The sequence below is a fragment of the Pantherophis guttatus genome, chromosome 4 (assembly GCF_059756535.1).
Source record: "Pantherophis guttatus breed Tessera chromosome 4, ASM5975653v1, whole genome shotgun sequence".
NCBI lineage: Eukaryota > Metazoa > Chordata > Lepidosauria > Squamata > Colubridae > Pantherophis > Pantherophis guttatus.
Genome location: NC_142066.1, coordinates 146,910,597 through 146,932,613, shown reverse-complemented (window position 1 = coordinate 146,932,613; position 22,017 = coordinate 146,910,597). Strand labels below are relative to the sequence as shown.

Genomic DNA, 22,017 nt, shown 5'->3' with positions numbered 1-22,017 from the left:
ACATGGGAATGGCTGTAAAGGTGAAAAACGGTCCTAGGTCATTTTTTTCAGTGCCATTGTAACTTTGAATGGTCACTAAACAAATGGTTATTAATCAAGGACTACCTGTACAAAATGTCTGTAATAGGCAGACATGAATGGCTTGCATATCCCTATTTCTGTATATTAAAAGTTGTAAATGTAGTTTTTGAAATAAGATTCTGAGAATCTCTTAGCAGAAATGGCATTTGAGTTCTTTTTCAGGAAACGCTTTTGGAACAATACCTATAAACAAGTTTGGCAGGAAGCAAAAGGACATTTTGTGTTAAGTTTCCAATTGCTTAAAATATTTAGGAAAACTGGGAGAGGGAGATGAACTTAAATCCTGCACGCTAAGAAAAAAAAATGGATTGAAGGTTTCCTTTCCTTTCAGTGGACATGATTACCTTACTAGCCTCCCTCTCTCCTTTTGCTAACAACGAATTACAGGTTTTATTTCCCAATTTGGTATATGCCACACTTATGTAATGCCTCGGTAGCCAAAGCAGCTTTATCCACAGGGAGAGATTAGCCAGTTTGGAGAAATGTCAAGAACTGTGCTGAAAAAAAAAAGAAGTATGGATGTGATATTCCATTAAAAGCACGCCAGTGAGAGTTAGTGGCAACATGGAATAGTATGAAGAAAAAAAAATATGAATGGTTGTCTTAAACTCTGAAGAGAATTGTTCCACACGACAATATTTTCTTGTAACTAGCTAAAATACCCACTTTCTCAAATATAATAAGACACCATGACTCCGTTTACCGTCTCTATTTTGCCTCTAGAACTGATAGGTTGGTCTTCAAACTTAAATCTAGCTTCAATCTTTGCTTTGTTATGTCAATTATTCCTTTTCCTGGGAGATGATACACTGGATCCCTGTCCTCCGTACACATACAAGCAGAGTCCAGCAGTAATGTCCTACCACTTCCAAAAAAAGATATTTGACAGTTCTCATCAGGAAAACTTACCTACAGAGGCACCAAAGGACAAACCCCAGTCCACAATAGGGATCCAAACAAATTGCAACTTCTCTAGAAGGGTAAAGTTCACACTGCAGCTTAATAGAACGACAAAAGGCACTAGTGGCTGCATGAGACATCTGGAAGAAGAAGAGGAAAAAAAACAGTAATCAGAATGATAAATAAACTATGCCATTCTGTGGGGTTGCTTCTGAAGCGCTGCCAGATCTTAAGTTAGTAACAGAATAAAAATAATCATTCCCCCCCCCATCTCTTCTCTCCGTACTTTCATTTCCATCTCTTAGAAGCAAACCCTCACTGAATCTTTTCCACACTATTACAATTAATATGTTTTCAAAGAAGAACAATCTATCAACCCGGCAAACGAAAAACAAACAGAAAGTGACTCATTGTGGTTTTGATTTCTAGGTTATAATCCAGAACTGCTGCAAATTATGTGGAACCCTGAAGAGGAGAGTAAAAATAGAAAGTGCTACAGATGGCAGACATGGGTCAGTAAAAGACCAAATGCTTAACATGCAAAAAGTTAAGACTCTCCTACTAGTGTCAGTTAAAGAATGTTCTACCATGTGAAAAAACTCAAAAACTAGCTCTTGCTGTCTTGGCTTAATCCTAGTGTCACAATATTGTACCTCCTGTGAAAATTACAGAAAAAGAGACTAAGGAGATTTCTCCATGGCCCCTTAAAAATAAAACAATAAATCATGGAAGCAGCAGTTAAGGAAAACTAAATGAGATTTTTTCTTGTTCTTCCCCTACACCAGTGGTAGGTTGCCCCTGGTTCGGAACGGTTCGCAAGAACCGGTAGTAAAACTAGCAGGAGGCTCCGCCCATTGACCTGGACGTCATCATAGATTATCTGCGCATGCGTAGAAGAGTACATGCGCGCGCTGCAAACCAGTAGTAAAGGTAAGTAGAACCCACCCCTGTCCTACATGTGTCTTATCCAGATGTAGATCTTGATGTGTGTAATTCTTACCTTCACCCCTGCTAACATTCCAGTTGTAGATACACTGAAATCGAGATAAGCTAGCATGTCAGGATTTGAAGGTTTGAAGATCTGAGGAGGCCGTTTCTTTGGCAAATCATCTATGAAGAAAAAGGGAGATGTGATTCTTGTAACATTGTGAAAGATGCAAAAATTCGCAACAGAGCAAAGATATGTAACAAAACAAATATACAACATACCTGTGTCTAATATAGGTGGCCACGTTCTGACATCCACTGCTGCTGCTGCCTCCCGGGACCGTAATAATTTACATATTAATTGTGTTGTCATTAAACAAGCAGAGCGACTCACCTGGGAATTTCAGCAGAAAGAGAAAGAAGAGATTTAAATCTCTACACTTTTTTTTTTTGTTCAATCATATCCCAATTTTGGAGACTGTCTAGACAGCTTCTTGCAGTTTTCTTGCCAAAGTTTTTAGAAATAGTTTGCCATTGCCTCCTTCCTATGGTTGATAGAGTGTGGCTGGATCAAGATCTCCCAGTCGGCTTTGTGTCTAAGGCAGGACTAGAACTCACAGTTTTCCTGTTTCTACCCAGATGCCATTACACCCAACTGGCTTTTTGCTTAATAATTACAAGTGAATTATTATTTCACTTTTTATAAAGTACATCTTCAGTTTAAAAAGAACATCTCACTACTCCAAATGTTTTCAAGTTCAGACGTTCAATACAGGTTACTCCCACCCCCCGCCCAAAAAAATTCTATGATGATGTGGAATGCAGCCACTATACCGATAAAGGAGAATATTTATAGCTCAGAGCACCAAGGAAATGAGGGGTCCTTGGTGCTCTCTGAGCTTGCTTGCTTTTGCAGACGTTACATCATCAATGCTAGTAAGTAGTGCTGTTTTCTGTCAGTTTATATCAGGGGTGAAATCCAGCAGGTTCTGGCAGGTTCTGGAGAACCGCTTGCGGAAATTTTGAGAACTGGCAAATACCACCTCTGGCTGGCCCCAGAATGGGGTGGGAATGGAGATTTTGCAGTATCCTTCCCCTGCCACGCCCACCAAGCCACGCCCACCAAGCCCCACTATGCCTACCAAGCCACACCCACAGAACTGGTAGTAAAAAAATTTGGATTTCATCACTGGTTTATATTTTGGTGTCTTGGCTGTCTGTATCTTAGAGGTGTTCTTAGAGATTCTTTGGTTGGGCTGTTTACTGATGGCTCTTTGGCAGTTTCTTGATTGGGGTATTTCTTACTTGATTATTAGTCTGAAGTTAACCTTGGAGTTAATCTATTCTGATCTGAGTGTTGATTACTGCAGGAGAGGTAGAGGTAGGTGGAGTCTTTTTGTTTTCTTTTGGGCTGGTTGATCGTCTCTTTTGCATAACCTATAGATGTTAATGTCTATGTAACTATTGATGGCTGATTTGTCAGAGTGCCAGACTTCTAGAAATTTTCTGGCATTTTTGGATTTGGCCTGGTCTAGGATGGTCATATTTTCCCAATTTTAACTATGGTTAAATCTGTCTATATGTTGTGTAGCCACTATACTTACTACCCTGTTTTCCCCAAAATAAGACATCCCCTGATAATAAGCCCAATCAGGCTTTTGAGCGCATGGCAATAAGCGCTTATTTCAGAGTTCAAAAAATTATAAGGGTCTTATTTTTGGGGAAACATGGTATATTCCCCAACCCTCAAAACAATTCCTCTCTGGGTCCAAAAGTTTTAATTCTTAACCCTTGTTATGTCCTTACTCCACCAAAATCTATTCCTCGTGGCCCCTGGAGACAAAAAATGCAACTCCAGGATGAAAAAGGCAATCTATGCATGTTCTAAGTTAATCATTATTAATGGCCCACTGACCTCCACAATCATCTTCACTGTGGGTAAGGTTGTTGCAATGTTTTGTGGATGAGGAGGCCGAACTGTTATTGGCACACAGCCAGCATATAAACATCCATAAAATGCAGCAATCAGATCTATGCCTGGATGGGACAAAAATAGTTACATGACTGTTAGGAAGAAAGCAAAATGAGAGAAATTTCTAAAAACACCTGTATAATTCCACCTTCCCTAAAGTAATGCTGTTCAGATGCGTTGGGAATACAACCTACATTGAAATGGAGCTTCAATCTTATATCCACTTACCTAGGAGTAAGGATCACTGAACTCACTGGGGCTGACATCTGAACAGACATGCATAAGATTGTGTGGTTAAAAGGAGAGAGAAAGAGAGAGAGAAAGACATGTACAGTTTACTTCTACTGAAATGATCTGAATTCATTCGGCTTTAGAGGAGCAGATTTCTCATACAATTGTGAATTTCATTTAGCTGCTGGAGGCAGAATTTGTTTCTCCAGCTCTTTCACTGAATAAACCTGTACATGAAATTCAACTCTTTATCCCTCATGCTTGTGAGATGGGGGGGGTGAGGTGGGGGTGGGTGGGGGTGGATCTGTCTTCATTGTTCCATAGCAATTCTATTTTGGAAGTCAGTGCATTTAGCAACTACATATAAAACATAGACTGAAGTTGTAGACCAATGTTTCTCAACCTTGGTAACTTCATATTTTTAACTGTAAGACAAATGGATTTCAAATTACCAGAATTTTCCAACCAGCACTGGGAAAGCATTGCTAGTTGAGGAATTCTGGGAGTTGAAGTCCATGTGTGTTAAATTGCCAAGATTGAGAAACATTGCTCTAAGCCCATACTGAAGCACTTTTGGTTGAAATCAGTAACGAGAAGAGGAAATAAAAATGTTAGACATCCCCATATCCCATTGAGTGCTATAAGAACTGGTCTAAAAGCCCATACACTGAAAGAAAAGCAGTGATGAAAGAGCAATGAGAAATTTTGGAGTATAATCCTACAAATTCACTGTATATAGCAAGCAGAAAGACCTATACTTGAAGCAAAAATATTTTGAAGCAAAATATTTTGCTTCAATCAGCCAATCAGCCAGCCAGCCAGCCAACCAACCAACCAACCAACCAACCAACATTATTTATGCATCAGTTAAAGATTTTATAGATAGAACAACATTGTTAGCTTGCACAATTTACCTGGTGGGTAGACTAAAGCAACATGATCACCATCTTGCAAATGACCCCTTTCCATCAACATTACTGCTATCTTTTCAGCTCGTTTATGTAGCTGGACACAGGTGAGAGAATTTGCTATTGTCCCCTTCATGAAGAAAAAAAAAGGTAGAGACAAAGAAGAAAAATTTAAATATGCAGCTTTTTATTCATTAGCTGAGTTATTGACCTTAGCCTCTGAAACTGGATTAGTAATATAAATGCCACACATTCATTTAATTTTAAGGTGGGAAAAAACCCAAAGGAAGCAAAATCTATATCTTGATTAGGTCAGTTGAAAGGTAGACTTTAAAGCTTTTTGCCTGTAACTATAAAGTGAACTATGATTTTTTCAGGAAATTATAGCCACTGCTGAAGAACATTTCAAAATAACTCAAACTGAAATTTAGTAAGGATATAACATGAGGAACTGAGTGCTAGCTATTAGTAATCACTGTTTTCAAATGGCAAAGTGGTTTGAAGCAAGCCTTAACAAAACCCGAACAGCTTGAGATTTTTCAAAAGTAAGAAATTATCAATGTCATAGAGAGAAATTACATCAGATTGCCTCCCAAGCAGTACCATTTACGGATGCAGTTTGTACAAGTCCATATTCTAGACTATTATTTGTTAGTTTAATTCAATTTGATGCCAGATCCTGACTCCAGAGCAATTTTGGGCAGTTCATGAGACCCAAAGTACAATGTAAAAAAACATAATAACAGGCATTGCACAAAAGCCAGGCTAGAATAGAACAAAATGGCAATTCCAGCAACAACTCAAACATCCAGGTGTCAAACTGGATTTCTATGAGGGCCAGATCAGCATTGTAGTCAGTGGTGGGTTGGTCCTGGTTCTGTCCGGTTCTATAGAACCAGTAGTAAAAACGGCGGGAGGCTCCGCCTACCCACCCAGACGTCATAATTGACGATTTGCATGTGCTCCAGGGGTGAAATGCTCCCGGTTCGGACTGGATCGCCTGATCCGGTAGCGATGGAAGTGGGTGGTTCGGAGAACCGGTAGCAAAAATCCCTGCCCACCCCCCATGCCCAGCTGAGCTGCACAATCATGAGGCTTTTTTTTTTTACTTTTAAAAGCATTTTTTCTACAACCTCTTCGGCCGAAAAAATGCTTTTAAAAGTAAAAAAAAAAAAAAAGCCTCTGATGATCACGCGGTTCAGCTGGAATCATCAAAGGCTTTTAAGAGAAAAAAAACCCATTTTTTTTCTTTTAAATGCCTCTGATGATCCAAGCTGAGTTGCCTGATCGTCAGAGGCATTTAAAAGAAAAAAAATCTCTGCCGATAAGGCAACTCAACTGGGATCGTCAGAGCCTTTTGAAAGCATTTTTTTACAACCTCTTCGCTGAAGAGGTTGTAGAAAAAATGGTTTTAAAAGTAAAAAAAAAAAAGGCCACGCCCACCATCACATTACCCCCCCATCAAACCACGCCCACAGAACTAGTAGTAACAAATTTTAGATTTCACCATTGGTGTGTTCCCATTGCAAACCGGTAGTAAAGTAAGTAGAACCCACCCCTGATTGTAGTTCTCCTCTGTGTGCGCCCCCCCATCCCATTTTCGGCCTCCCTGGCCTCCAGCAGCACTCTGCCGGCCAAAAACATTTTGACCGCCAGAGGCACTGTGGGCTGGTCCTTTGATATTTCCAGGCCAGTCCTGTGGGCTGGATTTAACCACCTCGTGGGCTAGATCCGGCCTGCAGGCCTTGAGTTTGACACCCCTGTCCTATAACATCTAATAGTTTGTGGGACCCTAGCAACCCTATAGCATAGTGCTTTACAGCATTCTTTGGGAGGTTTATGCTGTTTTGCATATTGCCCCCAACAATCTGAGTCCTCATTTTACTGACCTCAGAAGGATGGAAGACTGAGTCAACCTTGAGCCCTTCAGGATCGAACTCCAGGCTGTGGGCAGAGTCAGGTACAATATTGTATTCTAACCACTGCGCCACCAGGGCTCATACCTATCCAAAAGCTTAAGAGAACTGCCAGCTCTTTATGGTTCTGTGAAAGGATTAGTTCATTGTAGGATACTCCTTTGTCATTTCAAACTTGGTTTTATATTTAATACTGTGTTTTCCTGAAAATTGGACATCTCCCGAAAATAAGGCCAAGCCTGATTTTTGGGGTGGGGATAAATATATACCCTCCACCAAAAATAAGCCCTAGTGAAGGGGTGGGCGTGGCCAGCACAGGAGGCAGCCCTTCCCTTTCCTGTCACCTCCTGGAGGTTCGGCCCCTTAATTGCTGTCCACTGATCAACTGAGCCGCGAGGGCTGTGCAACTTGGCCCTGATCTCCAGAGCACCTCCCCAGCTGCCGGCCTCCTCCCCCTTTTCCTGCCGATCTTTCTTTACTTGGGATCGTAGCACAGACACACATCCCCAAAATGCTCCATCCGAAGCCTTCAGCCTTGCAATCCTGGAAGGGCCATCTGTGCTGTGATCCCAAAGGAAGAGTGAGAGAGAAAGAGAGAGATCTGATCCAACCTCAGAGAGTTATCCAGGGCTGGCAGCAAAGTTCTCTCTGTCCCCCCCCTCTATATAAATACACAGAAGTCCCTCACCCCTGTCCCAAACCTCCCAAGGCAGTCACATCCCTTCACTAACTTGCTTTCCAGCTCTGTTCTCCACTGTCACATGCAGGGCAAGAAAGTACTCTGTGGGACTATGGTAAAAACACCTTCCAACTTCGCGAGTTTTTTTTTTCTTCTTCATGAGAAGTTAAAAGATCTGAACTACTAGTATTTTTTTTTTTTACACCGTAGTCCAACAGACTACGCACAGGGGAGAACAGACCTGGAAAGCAGGTTAGTGAAGGGATGTGGCTGCCCTGGGGGGGAGAGGGAGGGTTTGGCATGGGTGGCCTGGCTGAAGGGCCTTCAGGTAAGTCGATGCAGGGCCTTGAGGCAGCTCTGCAGCCCCTGCCTTGTTTTGTCCTCCACCCCCCCTTGCTTTGTTTTTCTTTGCAACATGCAGCCTCTCACAGAAAGGAGAATTGCAGGCAATTCTCATTACTGTGAGAGGTTGCACGTTGCTTATGGGCAATGTGCAGTGTTGCATCTTCTGTAACATTGACAGGCAGGCCAGGGATGTGTGGGGAGGGGGCCACCCGGTAGGGCCCGAAGGCAGAACTGGGGGTAAAGGGTTCCTGGCCTGCGCGAACGGGCACACTGCGGAAGCCTCGGGCCAGGGAGGCAGCGACTGAAAGCGGCGAGGCTCAGGATGGGTTTGACTCGCTGCTGGGTGCCTCTTGGCCGATTTATCTCGAGGGATGGGGATCGGAGCGCTTGGAGAGAGGCGGGCGAAAGGGCGAGTGGGCTAGGGGAAGCGCCACACTGGGCCTTTAAGCACGGTGGGCCTTTGGGAAAGAGGAGGAGGAAGCTGCCACTCTGTCCACCAAGGACAGCCTCCCTGCTTGGAAGCGGAGGGTGGGGAGGGCCTGGTGTCCAGCGACCGGGAAAGGCTCACATTCGGGAAGCTGTGGCCGCCCTGGCCAGCCGCGCAATGCAGGCTCAGCCGCCCCTGCACAGCAGGTTCTTCCATGGCCGCTGTCCTCACCGTCCGGTATCTGATCTACTCGATCTTCCTGGTTCCCCTCCTTTGTTTCTCTTGCTGCTTTTGCAGCCTCAAATGGCTGCAAAAGTAGCTGTGATTCTTGCCATCTCTTCTCGTGCCGGGCATGCAGGGCTTCCTGCCCCTTACTTCTCCCCCTCCCCACCCCACCTGCCACCCCCAAATTGTGCCCCAAAATAAGACATCCCCCCCCTGAAAATAAGGCGAAGCCCTTATTTTGGAGTTCAAAAAAATATAAGACAGGGTCTTATTTTCGGGAAAACACGGTAGTTCTGAGTTGCAAGTTTATTTATCATCATCATTATTTATTTAATTTGCATGATGCCCAATTCACAGTGTTTCATAAATTTACAAATAAGAAAGCCAAAAGATATCCTTACCCTACAGTTTAGTAGAGTATAAAGCACATGGTCAGGAGTTGTCTGGGCCCTCCACTGTAAGACTTCTGAGAGGAATAAGAACTGGTGGGGAAAACAAGATAAATATTAAGAAAGAGAGGAATGTAAGAAACACAATTGCTTCTTTAAACATCTTTTAGGCCTAGAAAGAGCTTTCTTTTCGCTGAACTGCAAACTGTTTACCAGTTTGAAAGATTCATAGATATTATTACTATGAAGAAAAGAAATTTAAGGATGTTGACAATAAAAATCTGAAAATACTTAAAAATCAGTAACATACAATAAACTGCTGACCTTTTTTTTCAATTAGTCAACACAGAATTCAATTAATTCATTCTTGTTCTAAATAGTCTGAAATTACCAGCAACTTAGTAGAACTGCATGTATGCACTGATGTGATCAGGAGCAACATCCAATTAAAGGTTAAGGTTAAGGTTTCCCCTGTCCAGTCCATGTGTGACTCTAGGGGGCAGCGGTCATCTCAGCCAAGGGAGTCAGCACATTCCGAAGACATTTCCGTGGACATGTGGCCATCATGACTATATGCTGAGGCACACGGAAGGCTATTACCTTCCCGCTGAAGTGGTACCTATTTATCTACTTGCATTTGCATGCTTTCGAACTGCTAGGTTTGCAGGAGCTGGGGCAAGTACCAGGAGCTCACCCTGTTGCGTGGCACTTGGGTCTTGAACCTGGACTGTTGGCTTTCCAGCTGGCAAGCTCAGCTTCTTTAACCACTGAGCCATTGCGCCCCTAATACCCATTTTGTATTAAATATTTATAATGGTCAGTTTTAAAATAGACAACTATACATAATGTGTAGTAAGTAGAAACACGAATACATATTTATCCAGAACTATATAAGACAAAAATAGCATATTTACATCAGATCTGTAACTGTGATTTGACATAGGTTATATATGGTTTTGATGTGATATATTAGCCTTAGAAAATACATCCCTTGATATAAATATTTGGTCTGAATATATGGACTCTCATATTCCCAGTTCTGAATGGAAGGAAAATTCCCGTAAGTATGCTCTTCTCTGCTCGTTATCCACTATACCTATGGAAGATTTAGGGCTTTACCTTTCTAGCTTGATCATTATCTTCTATTTGTCCCAAATCTCTGCCGCTTGCCTGTGCAATCCTTTTTCCAGAGACCAGATTCCCCACCATCACAGAGGCAGGACCAATTTCTACAGTACATCAGGAAGATGGTGAAAGAAGAATTAAGAACTTCCTTTCCAGTGCAAAATTCATATTACTGTGCTTCCTCATCTAGAGTGAAACTATCTCATACGAAATCCCCTGCCATTTCAGCTGCAAATAATAGGAGCTGCTCCCAGCAAAATGAAATTACTGGATTTTTAAATTTATTTATTTATTTATTTTTTTGCTGTCCAATTCCTGCAGCTCAGATCTTGAAGCTCTAATTTCCATAAAACTGGGTTGTTGTTTTTTTAAACTCATGAGAGGAAATGAGACAACATTGGTCAGTGGGATCATTACATTTGGTAGTCTCATCTAGCATTTGAGGAGCAAGGGAGATTAGCTGAACCCAGACAATTTGAGATAACTAATAAAATAGGCTTTTGTAGATTTCCTCAGTAGATGGGAGTCAAAAAATTTTTCACCCCCTTCCTAAGCCTTTCTGCAACGTAAACAAAAAATATAGCAGATTCATAGGAAAGGACCAACCGTCTGAATTGCTAAAAGTATCTTTGTAATAGAGCACATAATCTTGTCTATCAAAGTGTTGTGGAGATACAGGAATCATACTGAAAGATCTCTATTTGCTTTCTAGGTACAATTTAGAATACTGGTGTTAATACAGTTTAGGTCTTACTATTTGAGGGATTGCTTCTCTATTTACTAATCTGTGTGAATTCTAAAATCTGCAGGAGAGGCTTTTCTGAAGCTTTGCCTACTCTGGGCTTCCTTCTGCATCACACCCAAACTACAGAATGCTGGTACTTCATATTGCAATAATGCCCTGCCTCTAAGAATGCCTTTCTTTTGCCAGACATTTCTTGGTAAAATTATCTGAGTCTGTTTTAATTTATATCCATTTGTTATAAGCTGCCTGACGGACATTTTCAAACAGAAGGATGGTACATAATTAAATGAATAAAAAAATCCATAAAGCAAACCAATATTCCAATCACTGAGTCGAAAATAACAGAACACAGACAGAACATCCAATCAAAAGGTCTTGAATTATGAGGAAATCTAGCTACTCTTATTTTTATTTATTTATATGAAAGTTATATATGGGACATCTCACTATCGAGTCACTTATCAGGGGATTTCAACCCAAGACGCAAACATTGGACTTACCTGGTTGTTTCTGTCTTGGTTTAGGCAGGTTTGTTACACAGGTGTGTGGACACATCAGTACATTACAGGGATGCAATGCTCCTTCAAGGAAGAGCTGCTTTGTTTCTGATAAGTGGATTCCACCAAGCGGAGTCTTTGGGAGTGTGTTTGCTGGTACCAAGGCTAGGCAGTAAACTCCTACTTGATGAATACTGTCTATAGCCTAGAAAAATACATATAAAAAGAAGAAAATTACTATAAGGGTGGGAACACGATTGAGTTGGTCTGCTCACAAGCACACAGATATCTGAAAAGTCATGTAGCTACAGAAAGGAACTTTGAAACTCCCTACTAGATAACGGACTATGATTACACAATTATGTATCTATAATTTATTTAGCCATAATTTGTGATTGCTTCAACTTCATCATTATGCAACAACAACAACAAAATCCGCCAGGCTGTGTTCACAGGGCCCAATGTTGCTAAAAGTTAGAAGTCTAAATTGTAGTTCAATTGTAGTTCAATGTAGTATGTGAACTACAGTATCAACTAATCTAAATGTAAAGGTAGAAATAGAAAGTTAAATCAGTAAAAGTGACTTTAAATCATCAAGATATAATTCTTGACCAACATCAACTTAGGCATTTTTTCAGAAAAAGAAAATGCATTAAAACTAAAAACTAAAAACCAGACATGGGCCAGTCTAGAAAGCAAAACATTGTGAGTTCAAGTCCCACCTTAGTCATGAAAGCTGGCTGGGTGACTTTGGGCCAATCATTTTCTCTCAGCCCAACCCACCTCACAGGGTTGTTTGTTGTGGAGAAAATAGGAGGAGGAAGGTGTGTTGGATATGTTTGCTGCCTTGAGTTATTTGTAAAAACGATAAAGACAGGGTACAAGTTTAAAAGAGCACATTTTTCCTTGCTTGCTATGTAGATTTGCTGTACATTACAAATCAGGTCTAATTTTATCTATAAGGATTCAAGAGAAGAAGAAATTGTTTTAAAATCATAGATTTTGAGTGTCTAAGGAGCAACTTGATTTTAATATATACTAACTTCACACTGGTGAAACTGTATCCTGGTTAAGGTTATTATCAATCAGAGGTCTCAAAAATATTGGCCCTCACCAATAGAAATGGGCTACATAAAACAGAACTGGACAATCAGCAGCCTTCACAAGGCTTTTCACAATGAAAAATACTAGTTTTTACATCACTGCTAAAAGCTCTTAATTCCTTCTCTTTCTGTTGTCTTGCTGAACCAGCAAGAAGAAATATTGAAGGGAAGAATGGAGGCTGTCATTCACTGTGGTTTTTCTGCTTTGGCTTCATCCATCAGGTTTCTCTCAACACAACACAACACAACTGAGGAACCGCAGCCATTGAGAGAAAAAGAGGTTCTTTTTCCCTTCTCTAAAACCTTGCCAGAAGAGGGGACATAGATTGCTTCACCTTAACGGTTATTTAAAGAAATATAAACTGGGCAGTGAAAAAGTCAGGCACTTCACCCCAAAAGTGATGAAGGACATCAAGTTCTAACACTTGAGGGCCATTAAGAAGGGAATGTAATATGCTGAACTGTATTCTACTAGTCCCATCTACTCAAATTGCCAATGGGGATGAAGACAACTGGAGTTTATGGACAAAGGGGAATAAAACTGGCACAAACATAAATATTATAAAAGGTAAGGTAAAGGCAAAGCTTTCCCCTGTCTACTCATGTATGAATCTAGGAGGCAGTGCTCATCTCCATTTCCTAGCTGAGGGAGCCAGCATTGTCCAAAGACACTTCCCTGGTCATGTAACGAGCATGTCAAAGTCACACAGTACGCTATTACCTTCCCACCAAAGTGGTACCTATTTATCTATTCGCATTGGCATGCTTTCAAACTGCTAGGTGGGCTGGAGCAAGGAATGGGAGCTCACCCATCGCGCATCGCTCGGGTCTTGAATCAGGCCTGTCAGGTTTTCCAGCTGACAAGCTCAGCATCTTTAACTGCTGAGCCATCACACTCCCAAGAGAATTGTTCTCTTGGGAGTGCGAGAAGATAGCTTAACAAAATCTACCTTTTCTACTGTCCGGATGTTCTTGCTTGAACTGCTTTTCAAAACATCTATGGTTAGTTCTTTTATATCCCTGCTCGCGATGCATCCTTCTTTGAGCAGCCTTGGTAGAATTTGGTATTATTATTGCATGCCACCATGGCGTGTAGCCAAAATGTTGTAAACTGCCTGATTCTTTCCTGTCTTCCCCATCATTAGGTTTTCCCCTTCCTCAAGAGTTCCCCTGATGGTGTTAACTTGCAAGATCCTCACACTGATGCTTCCATAGCAGAGGTGGGTTTCAGCAGGTTCTGACCAGTTCTGGAGAACCGGTAGCAGAAATTTTGAGTGGTTCGGAGAACCAGTAGTAAAAATTCGGACTGCCCCTGCCCCCATCTATTCTCTGCTTCCCACGTCCCAGCTGATAGGGAGGAAATTTTGCAGTAACCTTCCCCTGGAGTGGGATGGGAATGGAGATTTTACAGTATCCTTCCCCTGCCACGCCCACCAAGCCACACCCACAGAACCAGTAGTAAAAAAATTTGAAACCCATCACTGTTCCATAGACTGTGCAATCTATAAAGGAATTTAGAGTGCTAAATTGCTCTACTGCACTATGTTTATAAGACCTTACTTGAATGCTCTAAAACCATGATGGTGAACCAATGGCACGGGTGCCAGAGGTGGCACACAGCATCCTCTCTGTGGGCATGCAAGCCTTCACCCCAGTTCAGCTCCACCACGCATGTGTGTATGCCTCCCACCAGCTAGCTGGCCTTCAGGTCTCTGCCACGCATGCGTGGGGACGGGCCGTGTGTGGGAGCCTGTGCACACATGTATGGGGGCACATGTGTGTGTGGAGGGTGTGTGCACATGCGGGGGGGCATATGGCGGGGGGGCATTCATGCATGTGGGGCACACATGGGTGGGGCGCACGCATGGGGATTGCACACGCACACACTCGTGCTTTGGGCACTCGGTCCGGAAAAGGTTAGCCATCACTGCTCTAAAACTTTTCTTTAGCTCTTTGTGTTTCAGTTACAGTAACAGAGTTGGAAGGAACCTTGGAGGTCATCTAGTCCAACCCCCTGCTCACGCAGGAGACCTGTAATAGGGATTCGAACCGCCGAACTGACGACCTTTCTGATCGACAAGCTCAGTGTCTTAGCCACTGAGCCAGTGTCTTAGTCAGGCTGTCTAGGTTTCCTCTGGCATTTAAATGGAGGTAGAAGAAAACATTCTCCCAAAGAGGAAGAGATATATTATGGGCTATGGAAGTTCATGCACAGCCTTGCCCTTGTTCTGCAGAACAATGAGGTGAGTATCCATCATCTTCTGCTTCTTCATAAATGGATATCCTATCTTTTCAATCACAAGCAAAGCTCAAGAGAGCCCAACACATTAAACATAAAGCTGCAGATTGGAAGGAATGCAATACTCATAAGGTAATGCCATTACAGAATCAATAAACAGCCAATTAGTAAGCACTTGAAGATATAGTTGCTTCCCTTTATAATAAGTTCTGTTTTTCCCACTCTGTTCTCTGAGTTTCTTAAAAGGCTCTGCATACCAGCATTGCTATAGCTCAGTGTTGGCACCGAGTGCCAAAATGGGAGCGCACTCACACATGCGGGGGAGCGCTGGAAACTGGAGGAGCAGCTCCCTGGAGTCACCTCTCTGGGCACGCCAGCCATTGCCTGTTGCTCTTCCAAGTTACAGCACGCAGCTGTGCGCTGGCCAGCTCGTCTTTGCACGCATGGGAGCGCCGGAAATCATAAGAGCAGCTCCCTGGCATGCATGCGCTTGCCGGGAAACTGAGTGTTTGGTTACCGGCATGCAAATGTGCGCCGGCCAGCTAGTCTTTGCGCATGCATGCACACCAGAAAACGGAAGACCAGGTGACCGGCAGGCATATGCACGCCAGAAACCGGAAGCTCAGTTTCCCGGCAAGCGCATGTGCACCAGGGAGCTTCTCTTATGGTTTCCGGTGCTCCCGCGTGCGCAAAGTTGAGTTGGCCAGCGTGAATATGCGTGCTGTAACCTGGAAGAGCAATGGGCGATAGCTGGCACGCGTGCCATAGGTTCACCATCACGGCTACACCAGTTATCAAAGATACAGCAATCATCTGTTCAGAAAACATAGCAAGAGGGGAAAAAGTAGATTTTCATAGTTTAATCCAAAATTAGAAGAAAAATTCCAGGAGAGATTAACCAAGATCATCTGGAACAGAAATAAAGATTACTCTTTCACTAGGTATGTTTTGCTTCTGTTGGAAACTGCAATAAATAGTTATGCTTTTATGTAACAACCTTGGCACATCATGTCTTTCCATTTGACCCTGATGATTATAGGTTTAGCAACTGTACCTGCAGGACTCTGCTCATCCACTGAAAGCTGTCTTCTTCTGTAGAATCCGGCCTCTGCTCAGCCACAATGACTATTCGTTCATCATGAAGGACGCTCACTGAAAATACTGCTATCCTGTGGGATGTGCAAACCAAGATATTTGCAGTTGGATAAAAAGACTAAGAGCAGAGCAATTCCCTTTCATGACTTTCGTGTGACTCAGTTCTCATTAGTTATGCAACAGAGAAGATTAGAGCCCAAGTTCTTTATTTCCTCTAGAAGACATCTGCACTGAACACCTACAGAAGTTTAAAATAGAGCACTAACTGGAACAGCTACTTTAAAAGCAAGCTCATGTTGGCTCTCCATAGAGCAGGGGTGGGCAATTGTGGCTCTTTTACAACCTGTGGACTTCAACACCCAGAATTTCTGGGTCCACAGGTTATAAAAGAGGCACAATTGCCCACTCCTGCCATGAAGTAATGCACCATCATTGCAAGCAGTATTTCACTCTCCATATGTTCGGAATAATATTTACTAACCGAGGCAAAGAAAACAAGCATAACGAAGTCATTCCTGCCTTTGTTTTTATTTAGAGAAATGGAAATATGCAAAGTTGTTTCCATTTGTAGCATTCCTACTTTGAATTTCCTAAAGAGGTTTGCCGGATATTCATTTTGATGCCCGATTAAAGTTTCTCCCCCAGATGTTTATACTGGCTCCATTTCCAATTGATTTTCATCTATTTTTTAATCTAAATGTTTTACTAGGGGTTGTTTTATTTACATTGCCTTAATTTGTCCTTAAGCAGCCCTGAATATTATTTTAAACAACTTATACGGCTGTCCGTGTTACAACTTTAGCAACATTAGGAAGCAAACAATGTTAAAAATTACAAACAATAAAGCAGAAAATGCATTAATAGCTGCTACGGGCAACAGACATAAAAATAATGCACTCATCTTATGGCTCCCATTACCTTAGGTATTAACTGAAACTTACTGGTAGAGTGCCGTATTGCGAGAGGAGAGGCTGACTCGGAAATGGCCCACAGCTGTTTGCTGTTATCCTGCCCCTTTAAGGCTTTTCCCAGCCAGCACAGCGCCGTTTGCTATAATAGCTGCGCTGAGAGAGAGCTGGGCTATTGCTGTTTGTGTGTGGGAAAAGGTGGGTGGAATTTCATGTGGGGAAGAAATGCAGCCTGAATTAGCTTGAAGAAGCTAGAAAGAGATATTATTTTCTAGTAGTAGGACTTACAAGGAATAGCTGGAGGAAAATAACAGGAAATGTAGTAGTAGTAGTGGAGAAGAATGGGTTAGTGGTCAGTGAAAACTAGCCTGAACATAAGCCACACGCTTATGTGTGTATTACTAGGGGACTTGTGTTACTGGGTTGGCTTTTGTATGCTTCGGAACTTTCTGACGATAATCCATGACAAAGGGGTGGGATATTCAACAAGGAGGGAACCATACAAGTGAAGGTGGCGTAATCCATAAAAGTGAAGGTGGCTTAAAGTTCAGGAGTTCGTTAAACACTTTATGGAAAGAAAACAAACTTTGGCTAAAAGGGAGCTGCCTAAAGGGAGGAGTTGGGCTCTCATTTAGCAGGAATTAGCCAGCTCCTGCCTGCGGAAACTAGGCTTCATACCAGAGCTTACAACAAACAGACATGGAAAAGGCAGAAAGGGATAGATTCTACTACTACTTTAGTAGAGAGGCTAACTGTAGTAAAGGCTACTACTTTAGCAGAGACAAGCAGAGTTAAAGCAGAAAGCAGACCAGGCAGGAAACCTGGGCTAATATTACAGAGTTGTCGGCCTTTATTAAAGGAGGACAGTTAAATAAAGGCTTTTTAGTAGAAATTAATGCATGTTGGCTTATCTATTGGAATGCTAAGGTTATCTAAGGTTTCTCTGAGCAAGGGAAGCACTCTTTCAATATCCTGTTTAAAAAATCCTGCTGGGAAGAAATGTAAGCCTACCTTCCCCTGTAGACAAACTTCATGGGTTCCACTGCCAATGCTGTAGCTACAATGTCATCTGCATTGTGTCTCCTGCCACTGACAACCATCAGACCATCCATTTTACCAACCACAAAAACAAGTCCTCCAGGGCCAATGAACCCAAGAAGTCCAGTTCTTATAAAGGGATATTCGCTTATGGGGGCACCTGAAGTAGTCATAGGGAACACCTATGAGAAAGACAGAGAAGTGAGGGTGGGAAACTTCATTTTTATGATCCTTTTAGGAGCATATATTAAAATTACTACACATGAAACATAAATCCTCTTCTATTTCTCTGTGGGAACACTAGTACTATTTTTTGAATGCCCATTGCATTATATAAAGCAATGATTTGCTTCAGCATGTGTTGTTGAAGTTATAATAGTTATGACATAACAAAATATGCTGTGAATAATAATTTATAAAAATGCATTGGTTTATGCAACACCCTAAAGCATAATCAAGCAAACCATAAACATGCTCAATGAGATTTGAAAACCCAGCCATTCATTACAATGTCCCTAAAATTATATATTGCAGTGCTGTGCTTCTATCACTATTTATTTATTGGTAGAAAACATTTGCATGAATCCCAAATTTCAGCCTGGTACTTCCAGAGTGGTACTGCCATGCCTAATCTGGAAAGGGGGATAAAATATGAATAGAGACAGCAATAGCCAAAATAAAAATAGTCAATAAAATTTTCAGAAACAATAGAAAAACATAGAATGCAAAAACTGGGAAAGGGATTAAGAAAATAAAGACCTACAATTTGCTATTTTTCCAATTAAAGTGTCTCTGTGTGTGCATTGTAGAATTAAGGTAGCAAGTTTACTTTCCTAGTCATACATACATACATACAAACATATTAGTGATTGTGGCAGTCACAGAAGAAAATTTTATATATATACTATTATTCCCTTCTTATTTCTATCTCTATTTTAACTTTTTTTTATGTCACCGTAGTATTCAAAGACATTTCTTTTCTACCTTTCATCTTTCACCTGCTTTATTATTCATATTTAGCTCTTCACATCTATTTATATTAAAGTTTCATCCTTCATTCTTTCATTGTTCAGTGTTTCAATATACAATTCTAATACCAATCACAATCATTTAAACACAAGGTAAATCTGTTCATGTTCTTTCCAATCATCCAATCCATATAATTCTACTATTAATACACATGCTTACATTAAAATATATTCTTTCATTATCTAATCACTCATTGTTTAATTTTATCATTTCACTGCTATTGATAATATTTTTCTGCATGTTTAATAGTACCATCATTCAATCTCTAATTTTCCAATTAATGCTGAATTCTTATTCATAATTCCCACATTTCACTCTTCATATCTATTTGTATTTAAATATTATCCTAATATCTATCACAATACATACAAAATAATTATCCAGTCTATATAGTTCTAATATTTATACACATGTTTTTGTTAAAATATGTACTTTAAGTCTTATTCTTTTTTTGACTTGCCTCCCATATTCTTCTCTTAAGCCTTTTACTCCATCGACTTCTAGATCTGCATTCTGACTGTGCAATCTAATTTTTTCTCCCCTCTCTACCCTTTCCCATTGTCAAGTTTTAAAGCTATCTGTTTTCTTTTTTTTTTTTTTGGAACATTTTTATTCCTTTTTTGGAGGGGTGGATTATTGATGCCCCAAAGTTGGAGATAAAGTAAAATTTGCTTGCCTTAGGCCTTATATTTGGAAGTGTATTTTAGAGAGAAATTCGGATTTTAGATTTAAAGCTATCTGTTCTAACCCCATCTCCTTTCCCCAGATATCTTCTTGCTTTTCCCATTACCTTTTTAAATCTTTAAATATTTTCCTCCTGTTTGAATTCCTTAGTCATTATTATTATTATTTTGATTTAATTTATAATGCACAATACACGCAATATACACGCAATATACACGCAATATATACACACATACACACATAAATAAAACATTATTTTGAGAAAACCTTCAACTGGAAATATTCTACCCGTCAGAATGAAAGAGCATTCTCCTTCTGTATTCTGGAGCCCTCTAGAGCTGCAGAATGCCAATCTCCACATGTCAAGTCACTGAGGTATTCTGGAGCAGATGTCCAGATTGGGAATGACTGGAGAAGACAATAATGGCTCAACTTAATTAGAAGCGCAGCCTCACAAATGAATCATTGCTATGAATATAAATATGAAAGTTTTTTTTTTTTTTTTAATGAAGTTAACAGTTTACCAGCTTACCTCAAATGTATTTTTGGTCATTCCAGAAAGTCCATAGTAAGATGTACCTGTGGCAATAGCACATACACAGAGTTCACCAACTTCATCTGTTCGGCAGAGTTGAGGGACTCCATCTGGTTTGACAGCACACATTATGGCTATTGGTGAGGAAAAGAAAGAATAGCATTTTTTCTAGTGTTGCGTAATAGACATTGGCAATGTGACCAATTCACAGGATTGTTGCTGTTGATAAAGTAGGAGGGGTCAAGCAGCGTGCTGCCTTGACTGCCGAAAGAATTAAAGGCAGGATAAATCTAGCATAATGTTGAATTCAACGTAACACACCAAATCTGAGTTAACAGTGTTATGGGGTTGTTTGATTTTAAACTATCAATCATTACATTGATTCAGATTCATAACCACAAAGCACTAGAAAACTGATTCTAGAAATAGCACTAGAAATTAGGTGTTTGCATCTCTTCAGTGACTGGGAGGAGAACTTTTATTTTATAAAAAAGGCTGGGCTTCTTGATACACCCCCCTTCCCCCCCTTTTTTTCTAAATCTTGAATGGAAGCTCACCCTATCACGTGGCACTTGGGTCTTGAACTGCTAACCATTGATTGACAAGCCCAGGGTCTTAACCGCTAAGCCATTGTGCCCTATTAAAAACACTAAAAACCCAAATTAAATATTCATAGGAGCAAGGTATTTAGCTCATTAGCAATATAGCTGGAAATAGGGCCCTTGGCACATTCAGGGCTTTAGGGAACATAACCAGGTTTTTAGGGTCTTACAAAAAGATTACAAGGATCTTGCAAAAAGATTACAAGGTTGGAACCATTCTGGTTTCCAAAAGGAGGAAATTCCATACAGCAGAGGGCAGCTGTAGAAAAAGCTTGTTTTCTGGGCCCTACCAACTGACATTCTATGTAAATATACTTAGATGGAATCTGCATCATATGCATTCTTTTTTTAAAAAAACTGTTTATATATTTTCACATTACATACATAAGTGCTTAATGAACAGCATATTGTCTCGATCAATTTATTTTTATATAGTAATACTCTTCCAACTCCTAATTTCTACCTCTACTCTCCAACCATTTACAAAACAAGTCCCACATTCGAAAATACTCTGTATCTTCTTTTTCTTTTACTTTTAATGTCAATCTATCCATTTCTGCACAATCTAAAATGTTTTTAATTACATCATCTTCTGTGGACGTTTCCTCATTTTCCCAGTCATATGCCTTTTTCTTTGAGGCAGTAGGATGGACTGAATCTCTTTTTAAAAAGGCAATCCTTTGGGTACCTTGAGAAGTAGGGCCTTATAGCATCTTGAGCTTCACTTGGAAACACTGATAACCAGTGCAGCTCGAGCAGGAATTGGGGTTATGTGTGCCATCATATCTGGCACCATGTACGATCTATGCTACTGCATTCTGAATCGGCTGAAGTTTCCTAACAGTCTACAAGGCAGCCTCATGTAGACCATATTACAGTAGTTTAATCTGGAGATTACAAGGGCATGGATTACTGTGACCAGGGCCTCCTGGTCCAGGTATGGGTGTAACTGGCATACCACCCAGAGGTGTGGAAAGGTTGCCTTGGCCATGGCTGCCACTGGTTCTTCACAAGTCCAATAAGACCCTCCCAGATTATGCACACACAGTCTGTTTGGAGCAGTGCAACGCCATTCAGAACCAGAGATGGAGGAGTTCTCTTCCATAGTCACCCAATCTTGCTAGGATTGAGTCAGAGATTGTTTCTCCCCATCCAGTCCCCAATAACCCCCAGATACTGAGATAGGACATCCATGGCACTTTGAAGAGATCTGGGATAGAGTAAGCAAATGACTATATATGTCATCCCAAACCAATGGATCACTTCACCTAGCGGCCTCATGTAAATATTAAAAGCAAGAGAGAGAGACCAGAGCTCTGAAGCCCCCCCACCCCCACTCCACATAGTATTGGTCACAAACTAGATCTCTCTCTCTCTCTCTTGAAACTGGATTGGCTCCCAAGTAAGGAGGAGAACC

The 22,017-nt window shown here is 41.1% G+C and overlaps 1 protein-coding gene across 6 annotated transcripts in view; it reads right to left on the bottom strand.

Annotated features, from left to right (window-relative positions):
* The window catches only part of DIP2C (DIP2 acetate--CoA ligase C (putative)), a 370,070-nt gene that overhangs the window by 31,956 nt on the left and 316,097 nt on the right, over window positions 1-22,017 (bottom strand). For 5 of the 6 annotated variants that reach the window (XM_060683680.2, XM_060683684.2, XM_060683695.2 and 2 more), the window contains 11 exons: window positions 19,996-20,132; window positions 17,724-17,932; window positions 15,764-15,878; window positions 11,371-11,572; window positions 10,120-10,229; window positions 9,013-9,093; window positions 5,026-5,149; window positions 3,824-3,945; window positions 2,191-2,302; window positions 1,982-2,091; window positions 991-1,121 (listed from right to left, as the gene is read on the bottom strand). In XM_060683680.2, the coding sequence (XP_060539663.1) occupies window positions 991-1,121; window positions 1,982-2,091; window positions 2,191-2,302; window positions 3,824-3,945; window positions 5,026-5,149; window positions 9,013-9,093; window positions 10,120-10,229; window positions 11,371-11,572; window positions 15,764-15,878; window positions 17,724-17,932; window positions 19,996-20,132 (1,453 nt within the window). Of the gene's footprint in view, window positions 1-990; window positions 1,122-1,981; window positions 2,092-2,190; window positions 2,303-3,823; window positions 3,946-5,025; window positions 5,150-9,012; window positions 9,094-10,119; window positions 10,230-11,370; window positions 11,573-15,763; window positions 15,879-17,719; window positions 17,933-19,995; window positions 20,133-22,017 lie in introns of those variants that run through there. The other variant, XM_087893042.1, reaches the window with a different exon arrangement.